At 34.3% G+C, this 21,906-nt stretch overlaps 2 protein-coding genes across 5 annotated transcripts in view; both read left to right on the top strand.

The window, feature by feature from the left end:
- The window catches only part of LOC133051956 (probable ubiquitin carboxyl-terminal hydrolase FAF-X), a 144,016-nt gene that overhangs the window by 88,750 nt on the left and 33,360 nt on the right, over positions 1–21,906 (top strand). For 3 of the 4 annotated variants that reach the window (XM_061136636.1, XM_061136633.1, XM_061136634.1), the window contains 9 exons: positions 2,513–2,643; positions 2,819–3,097; positions 6,470–6,595; positions 8,749–8,874; positions 9,895–10,064; positions 13,018–13,126; positions 13,460–13,606; positions 14,628–14,774; positions 16,711–16,933. In XM_061136636.1, the coding sequence (XP_060992619.1) occupies positions 2,513–2,643; positions 2,819–3,097; positions 6,470–6,595; positions 8,749–8,874; positions 9,895–10,064; positions 13,018–13,126; positions 13,460–13,606; positions 14,628–14,774; positions 16,711–16,933 (1,458 nt within the window). The remainder of the gene's footprint in view (positions 1–2,512; positions 2,644–2,818; positions 3,098–6,469; positions 6,596–8,748; positions 8,875–9,894; positions 10,065–13,017; positions 13,127–13,459; positions 13,607–14,627; positions 14,775–16,710; positions 16,934–21,906) is intronic. The other variant, XM_061136635.1, reaches the window with a different exon arrangement.
- LOC133053021 (HIG1 domain family member 1A, mitochondrial-like) lies at positions 17,562–18,038 on the top strand. Its single transcript, XM_061137793.1, has one exon. The coding sequence runs from the start codon at positions 17,649–17,651 to the stop codon at positions 17,928–17,930; it is 282 nt and encodes a 93-aa protein (XP_060993776.1). The 5' UTR covers positions 17,562–17,648; the 3' UTR covers positions 17,931–18,038.

The raw sequence follows: 21,906 nt of genomic DNA, 5'->3' as shown, positions 1-21,906 counted from the left end.
CCCTTACTAGCCTTGAACTCTTTGCTTTTGTTCCTCTAAACCCCCTCAGTTCTTGTGGAGTGCCAAATGCTTTTTTGTATATAGTTTTCTTTTGGTTAGGATATGCTCTCTGAACATATCATCTAGCCACATGCTTAATGTTTTGCCAGTGGTTGCAAGAAGATAACCATGAAATAGACTAGATTAGCCACTGTAGGGACAGTGCTAACAGAGATTTCAGCTTCTTTCTGCTTTATTATGTGAATGCTCAGTTTATTTGTAACAATTTTATAGCCCTTAAAAAACTAAAGAACTAAAAGCCCCAAAGAACTAAATTTTTTATTTTCTTGTTGACAGCACTTTGTGCTGCTTAGCCTCTGACAGTTTGCTTGATCAATTAATTACTTGAGAGCCATTTTTTCACAGAAACAAACTATGCCAACACAAATAGCAAAGATGTGAGATGAGATTTGAGGCAGTGTTCAAACAATAGAGACTGAGGGTCTTTGAAGTAGTGGTAGACTACTACTTACATGCTTACACAGCACTTAATTTGCTTGGTTTTAGTGTAGTAATCATTGCATGGTCAATTCACATTTTGCTTTTTGGAACCATGTAGGGGTTTTTACTTTGCTTACATTTTTAGCCATGCATTGTCCGTGTGGGGTCTTAGCTCCTTGACCTAGGGATCAACTGTAGAAGCTTAAGAGTCTTAACAACGAAATCCTAGGTTATTTTTCATTTTGTTTTCTGTTTTTGTATTGTTGACTCACTTTTCTTGAAACATTTGAATGCTAAAACCTGTAGGTGTGGACGTCGAACTGCTTTTTGTAGTTGGTATCTTAATGATTTTACTGCAATATTTTTAGCACTGTTTTGTAATTGTAGGTTAAATTCATTAAGAAATATCAGACCTGCAGCATAAACTAAATTTCTAAACCAGTCTGTGGTTTTGTTTACAGTGTTTGAGAATATTTCTGTTTGTTCAGAATTTTAATTTTTTACCCTAAGCTTTAACAAAAATCACTTTACTAGTAAAACAGTTAAAACATTACTATTTTGCTAAAACACTGCACTGCTATATGGTATGGCAAATTAGAATACCCATATTATATTTCCAGTAAAAGTTCATAAAGATTGTTAAGTCCAAGAAACTAAATGAAGTTCACTATTGACACTGCTGCTTAATAGTACATTGATAGATTGACATATTTTCCACAAACTACTTGCTGATGAGCAATGCAGTGAATGAATGACCTAGGTTTTAAACATCTTACATTTCCACAAGCTGTTTTCTCTTTCCACAAGCTTTTTAAGACTTTTCCTCCTAAATCTTTTTCTGTGATTGTTTTATCAGATTTTGCTCTGGTTGTATTAGTTTTCTCAGTTTATTTGAACGTATTTTTATTTATAATGCAAGCAACAAATTAGCAGTTTTTTTAATCACTGCAAACTTGACATTGCCTTTCCCTGAACTACAGAGCAGCATTGTTAATATCAACTCATTACATGCCCCCCCCCCCCCCCCCCCAATCACTTACTCAAAATCATTTGCTTGATTTTGTTTTGGTTTTCTTGTTGTGGTAAAATATGTGGTACATTTTCTATTCCCAGAATAAGGTATGAGGGTTCCAGTTTCTCCACATTTTGACCAACATGTGAAGGTGGTATCTTTATGTGATTGTGATTTGCATTTCCTTGATACCTAATAATTTGCTTACTAACAGTTGGCATATCTTTGGGGAAATGTCTGTTCACAGTCTTTGCTTATTTTTATTTGGATTATTTGTCTTTTTATTATTGTTTCATAAGTGTTTTTGGTAAATTCTGATAAAATCCTTTATTAAATCATATAATTTAAAGTCTTTATATTCTTTTCACTGTCTAAATAGTGTCCTTTCATGAAGTCCAGTTTCTCTGTTTTTTCCCTCTTGTCACTTGTCCTAATCTAAGGTCATGCAGATTTGCTGCTAAGCTTTTTCCAAAGAGGACACTGTCTTTTTAGTGTTTCTTTCATTGTGTATATTGTTTTTAAGCTTCATATCTTTATATATGACAAAAGAGAATAAATTGCTTTTCTTACTTCAGCTTACATAAGAAAATAATAGTTTCTTTTGCCATTTTCTTTTCAACATACACCTCCCCTTGAAGCTAAAAGTTTTTGTGTAATGTACTGTGAGACAAGTAATTTAGACCTTGGTGGGAGGAGCTTGCATTGTTTATATTTCAAGCAGAATTAATTCCTTTTCAGTGTTGCTTTTTTTTTTTTTTTTTCTTCTGTCTCCAGTGGATGAAGGAGGAGATATTCATTTGAGGTCTCTCAGTAGCAGCTGTTCACATCATATATTGAGGTGACAAAGAGCCCTGGTTGATCATTAAGCAGTCCAGATCTGGTTATGTCTTGTGACATTTGAACTTATAGTTCAGCTTTGTTGTATTTATAAATGTTTCAGTTTAATACTGTAGTATGTTGAATATGAAATATTAACAGCATAATCTGTTTTACTTTAGTCTATGTCTGTTTTCTTTACAGATAGCACAATAGTAGAAAAACTAAGAGCTGTTTGTTTGGACCAGGCAAAACTTGGAGAAAATAACCTTGGACCATCTCTTGATTCACTTTTCTTTGGTCCTTCTGCTTCCCGAGTTTTATATCTAACAGAGGTTGGTTCTTTCCTTTTCAAAATTAGAATTTTTCATCATGTGGTGATATCATGATTTGTAATTTTTTGGAATGGTTACAAATTTCTTAGCAATAATAAGGGAAATAGAAGTTACAGATTAAATTAAATATACTTAATACAGTCTCTGTCCCTCCCCACCCCTTCCTTTTTTTCAGGTTGTTTATGCCTTGTTAATGCCTGCTGATATGCCTCTGGCAGATGATTCTTGTGACTTTCAGTTTCACTTCTTGAAAAGTGGTGGCTTATCCCTTGTACTGAGTATGCTGACAAAAAACAACTTCCTGCCAAATACAGATACGGAAACACGAAGGGGTGCATACTTCAGTGGTCTTAAAATAGCCAAACTCTTGTTAACTGCAGTAGGTTATGGCCATATTAGAGCTGTAGCAGAAGCTTGTCAGCCAGTTGTAGACGGTGCAGATCCCATAACACCGGTAATAATTTTTTGAAATGCTTTGTGTTTAGGATTTAGTTTTTAAAATTAGACCCTTCAGTGACTTAAGTACAGAATGCAAGTTCAGTTCAATCTGTTGTTTTATTTATACTGAAATGTAAATTTTATTTTGGCTGTGAGGTACAACATTTGGGATCTTAGTTCCCAGACCAGGGATCAAACCTGTGTCTCCTGCATTGGAGGCATAGTACCCTGACCACTGGACTGCCAGGGAAGTCCCAAAATGTGAATGATATGTACTGATTACACTCACCTCAGAGGATATTTCATTACCTTTAAGTATTTTATTGTTTTGACTTTTCCTTTAAGTCTCAAAAACTTCACACTAATATTTTGTTACCTGATACCTGAAAGGCATATACTGATAAGTGGTTATATAAGAAAAGATTTATTTTGCAAATTGCCCACCTCTCTTCTCACCAACCAGCTTAACCACTATGACTGCCAAAGACTGTTTATGCTGGTAGCATCCTTAAAGCAAATCAAGACATGAGATTTGGTGCAGAGGTTGAAAGTGTCATCCTTTCTCATTGAGTTTATTCACATTACAAGGGATGACTTAATTAAATTGCTCAAGAAAAAGTGGCTTAGAGATACAGATTTTTTTCTTTAGAAACGAGTTAGTTCTTAACCAGGGAAATTTAAATAATTCCTAGATTTTTGATGTTAAAATTGTTTTTTTTATTTAGGTGGGATGTTAGTATTTCAGGTTTTGTTTAAAAGAATAGTTAGGAATTACCTGGTTGTCCAGTGGTAAGGACTCAGCACTTTCACTTCCAGGGCTCAGGAAGATTTTTTGAGCAGCATAGGGCAGCTAGAAAAAATAATAGTAAGTAATTAAAATAAGCATGAGGTTTTTAAAAAAATAGTCATATGCTCAGTCATTTCTTTTGAAATAGAATGTCTAGAATTTTCTCAGATAATTCTGGGGTGATGTGGGCAGCAAGATTAGCTTTTTGTTTGTAATTATTGAAGCTGGATAGTTAGTACTTAAAGATTATTTATATTGTTTCTGTTTTTGTATGGTTTTGAAAGTTTCATTTAAAAAGTTAAAATTTATATAAGTAAATTTTTAAAAAGTTAAGAGTGCTGTGTTTTCACTGTAAGTTAGACTGCTTTATACTGTTCCTTTTGTGTATATTTACATAAAAACTGATAGGTTTTTGGTCATGATCCTTTCTGTGGGGGCTTATTGAAGTAGATACAAGACAATTTTATGTCTTCTTGTCTTTTTCCCTAAGACTTACTATTTAGAAAATGTTATAAGGATCCAAAGGTACATGTGTGCTGCTGAGTCACTTAAGTCATGTCCAGTGCTTTGTGGCCTCATGAACTGTAGCCCACCAGGCTCCTCTGTCCATGGGATTCTCCAGGCAGACATACTGGAGTGGGTTGCCGTGCCCTTCTCCAGTGGATCTTCCTGACCCAGGGGATCCAACCCATGTCTCTTATGTCTCCTGCTTTGTAGGCAGGTTCTTTACCACTGGTGCCACTTGGGAAGGCATATTTCAAGTTTACCACGTTCAGTTTTTTCTAAGTGAAAAATTAGTGTTTAAAAAAATGTTTATTATAGGGCCACATATAATATAGAAGTGGGTCACAGTTTGATGAATACTGTAACTGATAAAACTAACTCCATTTTTTTTTCTCATGGATTTAAGAATTTATAATCTGAAGTAAAACTTCATAGTGTTTTTTTCACATTTATACTTTAAAAATTTTTTGTTTACCTTAATTCCTTTTCAGTGAACAATTTGAGACCTTGTTTTTTTAAAGGGAATATTTAGTTCTGTCAGTATGATAAGTGAAAGGAAATAGTTATTTTTATCTTGCAAAACTTGCTTAATCCACATCTCAGTTTAATGAACTAGAAATCAGTATATCACTGGTGACCTTAATTAACAACAGTTTCAGTGTAAAAGTGCCATAAGACTTTGACTGAAAAATAAACCCTAATAATTAGTGAGATTGAATTAACAGTTTGAAAATGGTTTTATTCATTGAATAAACAATTTATTACGCGTCTGTTATATGCCTTACATTGCTTAAGGCACAGTATGATGAAAGCTAACAGAAGCTTACATGATTCATGTATGTGTTCAGGCTAGTTTATTCGAAATTTGTAATCGTCTAAATAAATACATTGAGTCTTCTAATGTTAATCATTATACTTCATCTCATTTAATCAATATATTTGCTCAGTCCATTTTATTTCTCTTTCTTTTTTTAAGTGAAACAGTCTAAGCAGATAAAGTAACTTGGCTCTAATATTAAAAATGACCCAAGAGTTTAACTGATTGAAGATGCAGTGGATTCTGAAATTGTAGTAAAACTCTTCTTCATGCAATTTTTGTTTGAAATCTCATTTAGTAGCACCTCGCAAGTAGATCTTGGAGAAGGACGTGGCAACACTCAAGTATTCTTGCCTGGAGAATCCCAGGGACGGGGGAGCCTGGTGGGCTGCCGTCTATGGGGTCACACAGAGTCAGACACTAATGAAGTGACTTAGCAGCAGCAAGTTGATCTTTAAATAAAATGTGCTTGATAATTATAATAATAATATAAATAACAGTAAGTTAAACAGAAGGTTAAACTTCTTTGATTTGCACTTAACAGAGAACAACTGGAAGCCTTAAAGAGCCGTAAATTTTCATTGTCTACCTAGAGACTATGGCAGCACCTCCACAAACGCTTGAACTTCTTAAAATATCTGTTTTTGGAAAGATTTGCTTACCAGAACTTAACTGTAGGAGGTTGATACAGAAAACAGGGAAGATTAAGTTGTGGGGACTTACTCATGATTTTTTGGTGATGAAGTTTAAAACATGGGTAGGGAAAATACTTTTGAACAGAACATAAAAAACATTTTAAAGACTGAAAGGAAAGGAAGTGACAAATATGAATTTAGAGTTTAGATGGTAAGAAATCAAAAGTCTCTTTATCTGGTACCCCCACTTTTCTTAGTCATATCATGGCAGGTATGGTCATTTGCTGAGTAGGAGGGCTAGCAAAGAATTTAACTGGAGACATGTAGATTTGTTCAGAACCCTGTCAGTATCTTATGCAAGTGAAAGTGAACACAGTTGTAGGAACATTATTGAATTCATATGAAATTGGAGTTTGCAGAGGAAACTTGTGACTTTAAAAGGCAGCCAATGATAGAAGTCTACTGGATGACAATCTGAAATGCTGAAGACCATACATTCTACTGTAGATAAGTGAACGGATGATAGAGACTATGGAGAAGGAGCATATGGATGAATTTTTTTTGTGTACATATTTTTGAAGTTTAGTTATATACAGGTTTTTACTCCAAGTAAAAAGGTTTTTTTCCCCCCCCCCCCCCCCCAAGATTAATCAAGTTACTCATGATCAAGCAGTGGTGCTACAAAATGCTCTTCAGAGCATTCCTAACCCGTCATCTGAGTGTATTCTTAGAAATGTATCAATACGTCTTGCTCAACAAATATCTGATGAGGTTAGTATCAAATGTTGAAAGTTCCTACATCTTGGATGGCTAACTTTTTTACTGTTCTTGACACAGTTTCTACCACAATTTGAGGTTGAATACTCTGCGGTTTTTCATGTTAGATTCTCTTACATTAGCTAAAATTTAATGTTATGTATCATTATTAATACTTTAGAAAGTACTTTAAAAAAACCTTTGAATAGGCTTTTTTGAGCTATAATTTATATTGAATAAACTAGATCAAAATAAAAGATATACTGAGTTTTGACATAATGTTTAATGATGCAGTCAAGAAACAGAATATTTCCATTAGTCCCAAAAGTTCTTTCTTACTGAGCCTAGACATTTATTGTTGCTTTTGTCACTGTAAAATTGTTGTATTTTAAGTTTACATGAATCATATTATATACTCTTGTGTCTGGATTATTGTAATCAGCATGATTGTGAAATTATGTGTCAGTAGTGAATTCATTTTGAGTAAAACCACGTTTTATTGTCATTCTATTTGTTCCGCTAATGAACATTTGTGTTATTCCTAGTTTTCTTTGCTATTGAAATGATGAATTTTAAAAATTCATCAGTATGTCACAAGTGCTTCTTGGGCGTACATTTTCTCATTTCTGGGTGAACTTACAGGATTGGAATGGCTGGGTAATTTGGGGTTTTTGTATTTGTAAAAGTCTTGTGAACAGTGTTTCAGCTAGATTAGATCTTAACTTGAAGCCTATATTGTTGCTATAGCTGAGAAGCATACTTTTGCTTCATCACCATACATACTCAGACTTCATTTGAAGATTTAGAAAAATGAGACTAAAACTTAGTTTTTATTTTATTAATTTTTAAAATTTTCTTAAACATTATTGAAGTATAGTTGATCTACAATGTTGTGTTAAGTTTTTCCATACACTAACAAACACATGAAAAGATGCTCAACATCACTCATTATCAGAGAAATGCAAATCAAAACCACAATGAGGTACCATTACACGCCAGTCAGGATGGCTGCTATCCAAAAGTCTTTAAGCAATAAATGCTGGAGAGGGTGTGGAGAAAAGGGAACCCTCTTACACTGTTGGTGGGAATGCAAACTAGTACAGCCACTATGGAGAAACAGTGTGGAGATTCCTTAAAAAACTGGAAATAGAACTCCCATGTGACCCAGCAATCCCACTCTTGGGCATACATATGGAGGAAACCAGATCTGAAAGAGACACGTGTACCCCAGTGTTCATCGCAGCACTGTTTATAATAGCCAGGACATGGAAGCAACCTAGATGCCCATCAGCAGATGAATGGATGAGGAAGCTGTGGTACATATACACCATGGACTATTACTTAGCCATTAAAAAGAATTCATTTGAATCAGTTCTAATGAGATGGATGAAATTGGAGCTCATTATACAGAGTGAAGTAAGCCAAAAAGATAAACACCAATACAGTATACTAACGCATATATGTGAAATTTAGAAAGATGGTAACGATAACCATGTATGCAAGACAGAAAAAGAGACACAGATGTACAGAATAGACTTTTGGACTGTGTGGGAGAAGGCGAGGGTGGGATGTTCTGAGAGAATAGCATTGAAACAAGTATACTATCAAGGGTGAAACGGATCACCAGCCCAGGCTGGATGCATGAGACAAGTGCTCGGGCCTGGTGCACTGGGAAGACCCAGAGGAATCGGGTAGAGAGGGAGGTGGGAGGGGGGATCGGGATGGGGAACACATGTAAATCTATGGCTGATTCATGTCAGTGTATGGCAAAACCCACTATAATATTGTAAACTAATTAGCCTCCAAGTAATAATAAATGGAAAAAAAAATTTTTTGCTATACAGCAAAGTGATTCAGTTATGCATATGTGTGTGTGTATTCTTCTTCACATTTTTTCCCCATTATGGTTAATCACAGGATATTAAACATAATCCTTGTGAATGTTTATTCATCTTATATGTAATAATTTGCATCTGCCAGACTTTGCCTACTTTGGACCTTAAAGAAAACAGAGAGTGTCAGAAGAAGGAGGCATAGTTAACTTTATGTATAGCTTTTTATCCTACTACTTTCACAATAAAGAAATTTTTGTTTTCTGATTATTTCTCTCTACTGTCTAGTAGAGTCAGCACTAGTGTCAGCACTACTGATTATTCGTTTTCTTTCAGGCTTCAAGATACATGCCTGATATTTGTGTTATTAGAGCTATACAGAAAATCACCTGGGCATCAGGATGTGGGACATTGGAGCTAGTATTTAGCCCAAATGAAGAAATCACTAAAATTTACGAGATGGTAAGAGTCATTACAGAAATGTATTCCTTTATGTAAATGTTAATTTTGCATATGACTAAATTTTCGTCTTGTCTGCCCTCTTTGAAGACGAAGTCACCTATGTATCTAATGGTTTAAAATAAAATTCTGTAATTAACATGAGAACATGAAAATTTTTACTTTGAAAATAAACTACTTATGGATCTCACTGTAAGAAAGCTTTCTTGTAAATTTTTTTTTTCTAACATCTTATTGAGTTGAATATAGTTAAGCTGTAAAGAATTTGCTTTTCCCAGTTTCCTTTAATAATTGTGCTTCCTATGAGTTTGTGGAATCATAACATTCAGATATTTTACTTGCTTGTTTTATAGCCTTCAGGTATAGCAACAGTTTTTACTGTTTTGGTATTATCCCTCTTCCTCATTTGATAAGGTAAATTATTTGCAGAAATGAGACTGTTTTGCTCCTGGATTTTCTATTTACTTGTCTGGAGTAGTCACTTCTATATAGTTTATAGGAGAGAGTGGATATTGGAATTGTAAAGCTCCTCTTTTTGGATATTTAAATGACTGGTCCATTCTAGGCATATATTATATTGAAATTGATTTTATTTTTTGATAAATGGAAACATAAAATTATTAACTACAGGCAAATATATTTTACATTGGGAAAATCTTCTATAACCTTCCTCAACATTTGTGTAAGCTAATTGCTTCTTTAAATGGCATTGTAGATAAAGCTATAAAATAAAACTAATCAACATTCCAAGTACAGTGCCAGAGTTACGCTTTGGAAAGGCATCATGATAAGTATAGAAATATACTAATATCCAGAAGGACAAGGAAGCAATACTTAGCTTTTATTAAACATGTTCCTTTAATCCATTTTGGGATATATTCTAAAGAGTCTCAAAATCTACAGGTAAAGAGACTAAAGACAAATGGTCTTTAGTGGGTACAGGTAAGTTTTAAATACTAACTAAAAGATTTTGAATGTTTTCTTCAGTGTATCACCAGTAGTTTATGCCTCATCATTTTACAGACCAGCAGTCCAAGCCATGAGCCAGACGTGGAAGATGAACAGGTTTGCTGTGAAGCACTGGAAGTGATGACTCTATGTTTTGCTCTAGTTCCAACAGCCCTGGATGCACTTAATAAAGAAAAGGCTTGGCAGACATTTATCATTGACTTATTATTGCATTGTCCCAGCAAGTAAGTGATTGTCTTTGTTGATTTAAAAGAAAACTGACCTTATTCTTTAGGCAGACATGAGTTAATTTTGATCAAAATCTCAGAAGTCAATTAAGGAAGCATTTTTCTTGTCTTTGTAGCATTTTGATATTTTGGAAACATTTTTTTATGTTTTTCATGTAAGCTGAAGATGTTTTCTTGATTTTTTCTTGATTTTTTTTCTTTCGTAGTTTTTCAGTTGCGGTAAAGTATTAACATATAGTTACATCTCTGGTAGTTCAGTGGTGAAGATTCTGCAGGCAGTGTGGGAGATAAAGGAGATGCCAGTTTGATCCCTGGGTTGGGAAGATCCCTTGGAGGAGGAAATGGCTATCTATTCCAGTATTCTTGCCTGGAGAATATCATGGACAGAAGAGCCTGGCAGGCTATAACCTATGGACTTGCGAAGAATTGGACACTACTGAGCTACTGAATATAAAGATAGTTATTTATAACTAAGAATTAGAGATTTTAACAACTATTATGTGAATAACATTAAGAGTATTTACAGTGTTGGGCAGTTACCACTAATTCCTAAATTTTCATTATCCCAAACATATTTTTTAAACAGTACTCAACTCCCATTTCCAACCTCTCTACCCCTGTTTATCTCTAATTTGCATTCTGTGTCTTTGTATTCACCTATTGTCAGTACAGCATATAAATAGAATTACATATTATTGGTCCTTTTGGGTTATCACTTGTTTTGATTTAGCATAATCTCAAGGTTCAAACATGTAGCATGTTAAGGAATTTTCTTTATTTTTAATGCTGAATAATATTTCATTCTATGTATGTATTGTATTGTTGTTTTTGCATTCACCTTTTGGTGAACACTTCAATTGTTTCTATTTTTGGCTGTTGTGAATAGTGCTGCTGTGACTATTGTGAAGTAGAAACTGGTTGAGTTCCCATTTTCAGTTCTTTTGAGTTTGTAATTTGGAGTGGATCTCTTAGGTCATGTAGTAATCCTTTAGCTTCCTCCGGCTCCACAGGAGTTACAGTATAGGCTTACCAGCAATGTAGAGAGTTTTCCATTTTCCATGTCTTCTTCCGTACCTGTTTTTTTTATACTGAGCTTGAGCAATGCATTGTGAAACTCCTTTGAAAATTTGTTAAAAGTATTTATTCACCTGTGCAGAAAATTGTGAAGAAATCTATACATGTGCAACATTTTAAGTAGTATTTGGAGGTTTCTAAACTCCTGTTTTCTGTTGTTTTGTAAATCAGAGGGACTTTTAAAAGTTCAGAAATTACCTCAGCTTATATTGGGGCAAATGTATGTGAATTGAAGTCAGGCCAGTAACCTGACTTCAGATATAGTTTATTTGAACCGTTTATTCTTCTTCTTCTTCCTCCTCCTCCATTACTTGTTTATACTCCTGTGATAGTGTCAGTGAAAGAAAAATCATACAACTTTCTAGAGTAATGAAGAGAGGAACAGGAGAACTGGACTTTGGCATTGCTTCTTCTAACACAACAGTTCTCGAGACACAATCCAGAGAGTGGTTTCTTCAGGATTATGGTTGGTGTTCTCAGAAGTTTTGCACTTAAATTGTTAAGTAGAATTAGTAGGCAGTCCTGTACCCTGGTGGCTCAGTGGTAAAGCACCTGCCCACCTGTAGTATGAAACAAACATACATTTATTTCAGAGCTTTAGCAGCTAGCAATTAGAAATAATGATATTTATCCACGTTATAATGTTCACGCACTATTTAACATCCAGCATGTGTTTGGCTCTGTTCTGATGTCAGGACTCTCATCAACAAAGCTTGAAAGAACCAAAATTTAGAAAATTTAGAGAGATTACTATTGTGAAATAAAAAAACATAATTGAGTTTATTATTTACTCTAGTAAGGGAAGGCCTTGCCGTTTGAACACATTCTCAGAGCAAAACAGACTGTAGTTTTAAGCATTACCAGTTTTACACAACTATCTGAATTGACATTATTTGTAGATCTGGATTACTGAGGTAAGTCTGAGTTGTTAGATTAATATTGATGTTATTCAATATATGTTTTAATGGTCCTCAAACTTCTATCAGAATCTTTGGGATTGGTATTTAAAGTGTAAATTACTGGGCCTCTCTCCCTGAGTTTGTCATTTAGTAAAGCATGGACTGAAGGAGAGATTCACTCAGTTGTGTCCACCTCTTTGCTACCTCATGGTAGCCTACCCCTCCAAGCTCTTCTTTCCATGTGATGCTCCAGGCAAAAATACTGGAGTGATTAGCTGTTGCCTTCTCTAGGGAATTTTCCCATCCCAGGAGCTGAACCCTGGCCTCCTGCATTGAAGGTGGAAAAGTATGGGGTAGGCCCCTACATTTGTGTTTCTCCACAGTTTGAGAATGCTGGTAGTCTTAAAATTACCACGTTGTTTGCCTGAAAGCATGGTTCATTGAAAAGATGTCCATGGCATCACACAGAGTCAGACATGACTTAGTGACTAAGCAACAACAATATAGCTTACTACATGGCATCTTATATCCTTTAGGGTATATGTGTTGTTCCAAGAGAGGTTTGAAAGCTATCCTACAAATATAGACATATGTTGTTTCATCTGTTTGTTGTTTGCAAAGATTCTGAAAGGCACGTATTAAGAGATATTAGTTATCTGTTGTGCAGTACAGCAGAAACTGACAACATCGAAATCAACTGTAGTCTGATAAAAAATTAAAAAATGTAAAACATGAGAATAATAAAAGAAAGTGAAAAAAGACAAATTTTAACTCAATAATTTCCACCCTATGTGGGTGTAATGTGAGGTTTTACTTCATGAAAAATAACTTTGATTTTTTTTTTTAGTGCTAATGGTGAGTTATCTTGTAATTTTACTATTAATTTATTTTCCTTGTTAAAGATAAACCAGTGTTTCAAATAATTAGTGTCAGTTTTATTCACTAGAGCAACACATTAAATAGACTTTCTATTTCAGAATTGTTCGTCAGTTGGCACAGGAGCAGTTTTTTTTAATGTGCACCAGATGTTGCATGGGACACAGACCTCTGCTTTTCCTCATTACTTTGCTCTTTACCATTTTGGGGGTAAGACATTTTTTAATAGACTTATCAGTATGATTTATTCTTTAAGGAACATTTAGGAAATTGTGGTTTTAGATTTTTTTTTTAGTTACGTTTAATAAATAATGAATATTCCTTGTTATTTCCTTTACTGGTTATACATTGGCTTTTATTTGCTTTTTATAAATACTTAAGGGAAAAATACTCGATTTTACCTGAAAAATAGAAATCAATGATCTTTTTTATGCCATTAATACTAGATTTCTTCTCCTTACCCGTTCTCTGGGGTTTTTTAAAAAGTTAAAATTAATTTTGAGCATGGGCTTGCTAATTCACGTTTCAATTACTGTATTTCAGAGCACAGCAAGAGAGAGAGGTAAACATTCAGGTGACTACTTCACTCTTCTTCGGCACCTTCTTAATTATGCTTTCAACAATAATATTAATGTGCCCAATGCTGAAGTTCTTCTCAACAATGAAATTGACTGGCTCAAAAGAATTAGGGTAAGTTGTTCCATTTACTGTTGTTAATTGCTAAGTTGTGTCCAACTCTTGGGACCCCATGGACTGTGTAGCCCGCCAGGCTCCTCTGTCCTTGGGCTTTCTCACCCAGAATACTGGAGTGGGTTGCTGTTTCTTCCTCCAGGGGATCTTCCCAACCCAGAGACTGAGTGCACGGATCATGCATTGTGGGTGGATTCTTTACCACTGAGCCACATGGGAAGCCTGTTCAGTTTATTACTTCACTGTTAAATCTTTTTTCTTTTTAAAAAGGGTTTATAGTTTTGAGTCATGTTAAGCCAAAAAAAAAAAAAGAAAAACACTGCAAGGTAGTAAAGCAAAATATATGCTTTTCATTGATGAACTATTAACTCATGACTGATAGAAGCAACATACAGATACATTTGTATAAATGTTTTACTTCATAGTTGGCACTTAGACTGCTGATGTTTACTTTCCTCCAATTTGTTATTTTTGAATTTTTTTCCTCCAAATTATCATCATAATAAAAGTTCTTTAAAATTTTTTAAATAAAAAATGTGTGATTAATACTTATATTTCATCATTTGCTACTTTTTATATGTACAGAGTTCTATGAGAATATATTTCTGAAATTTGTTAAGCGTTTTTCCTCTAGATTAGCGTTCTCTGAAAACTGTTCTAGCTTCTTCACCTTGGTACCGTTAAAATTTTGGATGAAGTATTCTTGTTTTGAGGAGCTGTATTATGTATTGTAATATAATGAGCGGTATTCCTGGCTTCAAATCAGTAGATAGTGCCTTAGTTAATTCCCCTTTCATCCCAGAAAACTAGAAGTATCTCAAGATCGTGTCTGTCCTATTGGGGCAAAATTGCTTTCATTTACTGTTTAAGATACAGTTGTATCAAAGAAATACAAAATTACTTGAATGAACAGGTTTAGCAGCATTATTATCTGAGATATCACTCTCCTCCAGCTCTCTTTTATACTGATCTTTTTTGTCCTTTTCCTTAAATCAGATCTATTATATTTTTCCTTTGACAGGATAATGTTAAAAGTAGAGGTGAAACAGGCGTTGAAGAGCCTATCTTGGAAGGCCACCTTGGGGTAACAAAAGAGTTACTGGCCTTTCAAACACCTGAGAAAAAGTATCATATTGGTTGTGAAAAAGGAGGTGCTAATCTTGTTAAAGTAAGTTCTACATTTTAGTAGTAAGTAGTTATCTTGAATTTTTGAATGCTTGTTAGCAGATCTGTGTGATTTCTATACTATTCCATCTCTAAGGATCTTGACCTTTTTCGTTAATTATTTACCTTAGAAAAACTTTTATCTTTGTGAAGTTTACAGTAATTTTTAAGTGTTGAATCAGCCAAAATATTCTTTTTTAAAAGTAAAAATAAGATACATTTTCATTTTCATGAAGAACTTTATCAAACAGTGTATGCATCTTTCTGTTCTACTAACTTCTGCCGTTTTTCAGGCAACTCCATAAATCCATCTTCCCCAAACTGTTTTATCTTTTTGAGCAAAGAACTCTTCCAGGGGCCTTTTCCAGTCTTCCAGGGAATTGAAATTTTCTCCATTAAGAGATTTGTAAAGATCAAAATAAATAGAAATCCAAAGATGCCCATATCTGGTGATTACAGTGGATGAATCAGAACTTCCTAGTCAAGCTGTAAAAGTTTTTGCCTGATGATCAAAGAAACATGCAGACTTACATTATCCTAATGGAGGATCATACATTTTCTGTTCACTAATTCGGGACACTTTTCATTGAGTGCTGCTTCCAGTTGGCCTGATTGGGAGCCGTACTTGTTGGAATTAATCATTTGATTTTTTCTGAAAGGAGCTTATAATGGAGGACTTCTTTCAAATCTCGTCATATACACATCATTGCTTTTGGTTGAAGACCAGTCTTTGGTGTGGTTAGTGGTAATTCATTTCACTTGCCCCACAGTCTCTTTGGTTCCATGTTATTGTACTGTGTATCCCCTTTTCATCACTATCACAATTTGTTTTAAAAACAAAATGTTTTCCTTTAAGAAACAAATGGAAATAGATCAAGAAGGAATTTTTTTTCCTTAACTTATGTGAAATGAAAACGTCAAAGCAGTTAACATAACCATGCTGGTACAAATGATTTTCAGCACTTGATTTGGATATTTTAAGTATGTCAGCTATCTCCTGGGTGGTAGGATGTTGTTCCCAGTATCTTGATTTTATCACTGTCAACTTCCCCTGGTCTGCCCTATGGTGGAGCATCATCCAGTGAGAAATCTTCACAAAACTTAATCACTTTTTAACTTGTTTGATCAGTCACAGCATCTTCTCCATACACTGCATGAATCATTTTTTGCATTTCAGTTGTGTTTTTAATTTCTTGAAAGAATAAAGCATAATATGATGAAAATGTTTTCCTCCACCTTCAGCATTAGTATGACTACATTAAAAATTGCCAATTTTGATTTTTTTTTCAATACATGCTCATATGATAGCGTCACAATATAGTCTAATAGTTGTTTTAGTTGTTTCAAATGAAGTTAAGGACAGCTGAGAGCTAATAGAGCCACCTTATGGGAAGTAGTGAACAAACTATTTGGTCAACCCAGTAATCTTGAGTTCAGTAAAAGCTCAGATAAAGTGTTTTAGAAGGTTAACAAGCAGTATTAATTGACTTTGCTATTTAGTAAATCTGAATTTTTATTCGATCAACTTTGAAAGTGAAGACTTTTATCATACAAGACTTTATTTTTTACATCATATTTATTCCATGAGTTTCTTCACTTATCCCTTACAATTTAAGGGAAGAGTGCCATTTGATATATTTCATTTTTATTCAAAGTGCATTAATTTCAGTTCATATTTAATTAAAGCAGATTTATTTAGAATATATTTTTCTTAATAGTCAAGGTTTTAAAAAAAGCTTAATATCAAAAAAAGTGAGTTTATTAATTATACTCAGTATGTTTTTAAAATAGAATTTACGTTACTTGAAACTCCAAAATTGTATTTGAGATGAGACATTTGATTGTATCAAATAATTAGAAGACTGTTCCTTCTAAGGGATACTTTTTCGTAAAGTAAATATTACAAACAATGTATGATCTGTTTTCTTTCAACTCTTTAGGAATTAATAGATGATTTCATCTTTCCTGCCTCCAAAGTTTACCTGCAGTGTATGAGAAATGGAGAACTACCAGCTGAACAGGCTATCCCGGTCTGTAGTTCACCAGTTACCATCAATGCTGGGTTTGAACTACTTGTAGCATTAGCTGTTGGCTGTGTAAAGAATCTCAAACAGATAGTAGATTGTTTGACTGAAATGTATTACATAGGAACAGCAATAACTAGTAAGTATTTTAACTTAAAAAACTGTTTCTTTTGGTAAATAATATTTCTGTTTAAAATGATGTTTTTTTCTTTTAGAAAACATTTAACTTATATTTGTGTTTTTAGCAACTTTTAGTTTGTTTTTAGCTATCATTTTAGTATAATGATTTCAGTAATCATACACAAAGACCATTATGAGGACAGAGCCTTTATACAGAAAAATTTCCAAGTGTACTTTAGATGTCTCTAGATGAAAGAAAGAATGCTTTCTTTCAATATGTATGAAATTAAATCCAAAGCCCAGACTAACAAACCAAATTTGATGTCCCAGACTTGTACTTAAAACCTAAAATACGTTCATTGGAAAGATCTTTTTTTCAAGCTTTAGTTATTTTGGTCTGAGCTTTAAGAAAGTTATCAGATATAAGAAGATTTTATTTTAGTGTTATATTATTTTGTTCTCAGTTAATGTGGACATCTGTCTCATAAAGGAGGACATTTTCTTTAGAGCTATTAAGAACTGAAGCTCAAAAAGTGGAGAATAAGTTAAAATAATAGAAAATATGGTCATAAAATCTAATATTAAGAAAATCAGTTCAGGCTGGCTTCTGATTGGCTGAAGCCGGACGTAGGCGGAACCAAGAAAAGCCGGCTGGAGGGCGGGTGCGGGAGTGGGGTCAGAATCCGGTAGGAACCTGAAACGTCTTGAAGTTGTCCGAAGATTCTTCAATCACTATGTCAAGCGACACAGATATTTCTCTTTCTTCATATGATGAAGATGAGGGATCTAAACTTATCCGAAAAGCTAGAGAGGCACCATTTGTCCCCATTGGAATGGCAGGTTTTGCAGCAGTTGTTGCATATGGATTATATAGATTGAAGAGCAGGGGAAATACTAAAATGTCTGTCCACCTGATCCACATGCGTGTGGCAGCCCAAGGCTTTGTTGTGGGAGCAATGACTCTTGGTATGGGCTATTCCCTGTATCAAGAATTCTGGGGAAAACCTAAACCTTAGAAGAGGAGATGCTGTCTTGGTCTTGTTGGTGGTGCTTGCTTTAGTTAGACATCTCATATTGAGGTTATATGTTTATGTGGAAAATAAATGGTTTGGGTCAGACAAGAACATGGTAATTTGAATATTGGCTTCCTTTCTTGCAGGCTCGATTTGCCTGGTGACCAAGTTACTGGTGACTAGTTTACTAGCTAGGTCATTCAGGGGAGTCAGCACAAAAGAAACAAGTCACTTTTAAATACACTTGATAGTGGTACCTGTCCACCTTCTTAAACCCTTCTGTTGAAATTAGTTCTAAAGAAGACAACATGCCAATCCTGAAAATGCTCCCAGTTGCTGCAGAATATCATATGCTTTTGATGTAATATAGGAATCCTATTTACCCCAGTTAATTTAACTTTCTGGCTGCCTTGTGGACTGAGTACTGTTTTAAGGGCTGGTTGGCTCTTGAGGAACCCTTTCAGAACAGTGCATGGAATACAACATTATAAACCTCCCTGCAAGTCTATGTGTGTTTTTAAACCAAACCTAAAAAGCTGGTAACAGAGCCACTTTGAAGTAGTATTTATTTTAGAATCATAGTTATAAACATGAGAGTAACTTAAACTGTAGTTCCCTTTTAGCTCTTTTGTAATTGCAGAATTATATTTTGCTGCTGTTATATTAGAATAACTTTAAATTATTTTGAAACATGTATTTTAAGTGCTAATGCAAAGGTAAATGAAAAACACTTTATAAATGTGTGCAGTATGTTTATTTTCGCCAAAAGAATCATCAACTAAATAAAATGCCTATAATGGAAGCCATTGATGAACAAGCTGGTTTGGTCAGACATTATACAAACTTTGGTATATCACAGAATGCTTTGTTGTACTTGTGAAATTCTCTTGTCTAACCTGAATTTACATTCCATGGTGATAACATGGTAAATGTAGCGTTATTAAAGTAAATGAACACATCAAAAAAAAAAAAAAGAAAATCAGTTCAGTTTAGCTGTGTCTGACCCTTTGCGACCCCATGGACTGCAGCACGCCAGGCCTCCCTGTCCATCATCAACTCCCAGAACCTGCTCAAATTCATACCCATTGAGTCAGTGATGCCATCCAACCATCTCATCTTCTGTTGTCCTCTTCTCCTCCTGCCTTCAATATTTCATAGCATCAGGGAGTCAGTTTGTTGCATCCAGTGGCCAAAGTATTAGAGCTTCAGCTGTAACGTCAGTCCTTCCAGTGAATATTAAGGACTGATTTCCTTTAGGGTTGAGCAGTTTGAGCTCCTTGCCGTCCAAAGGACTCTCAATAGTCTTCTCCAACACCACAGTTCAAAATCATCAATTCTTCGGTGCTCAGCTTTCTTTATGGTCCAACTCTCACATCTGTACATGACTACTGGAAAACCATAGCTTTGACTTTATGAACCTTTGTCAGCAAAGTAATGTCTCTGCGTTTTAATATGCTCTCTAGGTTGATCATAGCTTTTCTTCCAAGGGGCAAGCATTTTTTAATTTCATGGCTGCAAGTCACCATCTGCATTGATTTTGGAGTCCAAGAAAATAAAGTCTCTCACTGTTTGCACTTTTCCCCCATCTATTTGCCATGAAGTGATGGGACCAGATGCCACGATCTTGGTTTTTTGAATGTTGAGTTTTCAGCCAGCATTTTCACTTTCCTCAAAAGTTTCTTTAGTTCTTGAATTAGAGAAAGTCAAGACATGGCAAAGTAATATACAGCATCTCTTAACTGCATCTGAAATTATCTTTCTTATACTTTCTTTCAGGATGTAAATAAGTTTTCAGTCACATTTTGGGAGTTTCTTACTGAACTTACTTATACTGTAGAATCTACATAAAGAAGTGATTCTAGAACTCTTAATTAGTTTAAGAATTTAATGACTATATTATTCACTGTATGCACAAACATATTAACTTTGTACACTATCCTGGTTCAGACATTGTCTCTGCATATGCAGGTTGTAACTATGGATAGCTTTTTTCTTAATTTGTTTCATTTTGTCATAAAAGGCAATACATATACTGTACACATATCCTTTGTTTTATTTAAATTTTGCACTTAGTATAATAATATGCCTGTCAGCATAATAAAGGTATATGTAATTCCGTTACTGGCCATATAGTTTGCACTTCAGTGTAAATTATGTATTACTGAGAAAAAAAGTAGATTGAAAGGCAAAGGAGAAAAGGAAAGATAAACTCATCTGAATACAGGGTTCCAAAAAATTGCAATAAGGTAAGAAAGCCTATTTAAGTGAACAATGTGAAGAAATAAAGGAAAACAATAGAGTGGGAAAGACCAGAAATCTCTTCAAGAAAATTAGAGATAATTTTCTCTAAATGGCAAAAAGCAAAGAGGAACTAAAGAAACTGTTGATGATGGAAGAGGAGGGTGGAAAAACTGGCTTAAAACTCAATATTCAAAAAACTAATATCGTAGCATGTGGTCTCCCATCACTTTAAGGCAAATAGACGGGGGAAAAATAAAAAGTGACAGACTTTATTTTCTTGGGGTCTGAAATCATTGCAGATGGTATGAAATTAAAAGACCCACTTGATAAAAGAGCAGACTCATTGGAAAAGACCCTGTTGCTGGGAAAGATTGAGGGCAGGAGGAGAAAGGTGCAGCAGAGGATGAGATGGTTAGGTAGCATCACCAAGCCAGTGGACATGAATTGGAGCAAACTTTGGGAGATAGTGAAGGACAGAGAAGCTTTGTGTGCTACAGTTCATGGAGTTGCAAAACTGGACATGACTGAGCAGCTGAACGACAACAACAATACTTTATGTAATCTATCTCCAGGTTAGTGACTGATGGTTGTTTTTGGTTATATGAGAAGTGGCAAGGGTTATAAAGTATTTTACATTTCTCACAGATCTTTCAAGTATACGTTTGTTGAATTCTCAAAATAAAACTTGAGTGTAGCCAAAGCAGTTTTTACTTTCCCTTCATCACTGGATAAGGAAGGAAACATTCACTTGAAGTTTAAAGTTTTTGTGATGTGGAACTATGACTTGAAACTCACATGATATTAAGTCACTAACATGTAATTAATTACTTTATAATTTAATTATAAAATAGGGGAATTAAAATGGAAAATTTAAATACATGTATAGTCACATGGTTTTTATTGTTTTGAATGACTTTATTGGGATATAATTTCAGTTGCATTGATTTTTTTTTGTCTATTTTTAATGTTTTGTAACCATCACCTAATCTAATTTCAAGACATTTTCCATTATCCCCAAAAGAATTTTTATGCCCTTCTGTAGTCATTCATCATCTTCAGCTTCTCTGTCCCTCCCACCACAGCCTTTAATTTAGTTGACCTCCTGTGAAGAGTTGACTTATTGGAAAAGACCACAGCTTTAGGCAGTACTAATTGTTTTCCTTATAAACAAGCTTATTCTGAATATGTTATAAAATATGTAATCACTTATAACTTGCTTCGTTCACTGAGCATCGTGTTCTTAGTGTTCCTCCATATTGTATTATATGTCAGCACTGTATTCCTTCTTGTTGCTTTATACATATGGTAAGTTATCCATTTATCAGTTGGTGACATGTAGATACTTTTAATCCAGTTTTTGGCTGTTATGAATAATGCTGTTATGAACATCCATGTGCGCATTTAATGTGGATGTGTATTTTCATTTTTTTAGAATAGACATCTTGGAGTAAAATTACAGAATCATTTGTAACTCCATAGAGAGCTGCCAAACTTTTTGCATGGTGGCTATCTCATTTTCATTTTAAAGTCCCACCAAGAGTGTTGAAAATTGTAGTACTTTTTATTGCCTATTTTTTTAATTTTTAAAATTGTTATTCTTGGTATGAAATTGTAATGTTTCTCAATTTAAGATCTTGAAAGCAACTCAGCACTGTATAGTGGCACATACTGCTAAAATCATGTAGTCTCTTAATGTACTTTTGTTATGATGGTAATGGAATTCTTGATAATTTTAATT

This window comes from Dama dama, chromosome X (genome assembly GCF_033118175.1).
Source record: "Dama dama isolate Ldn47 chromosome X, ASM3311817v1, whole genome shotgun sequence".
NCBI lineage: Eukaryota > Metazoa > Chordata > Mammalia > Artiodactyla > Cervidae > Dama > Dama dama.
The sequence above is the reverse complement of the archived record's forward strand: the minus strand, read 5'-3'. Positions and strand labels throughout refer to the sequence as shown.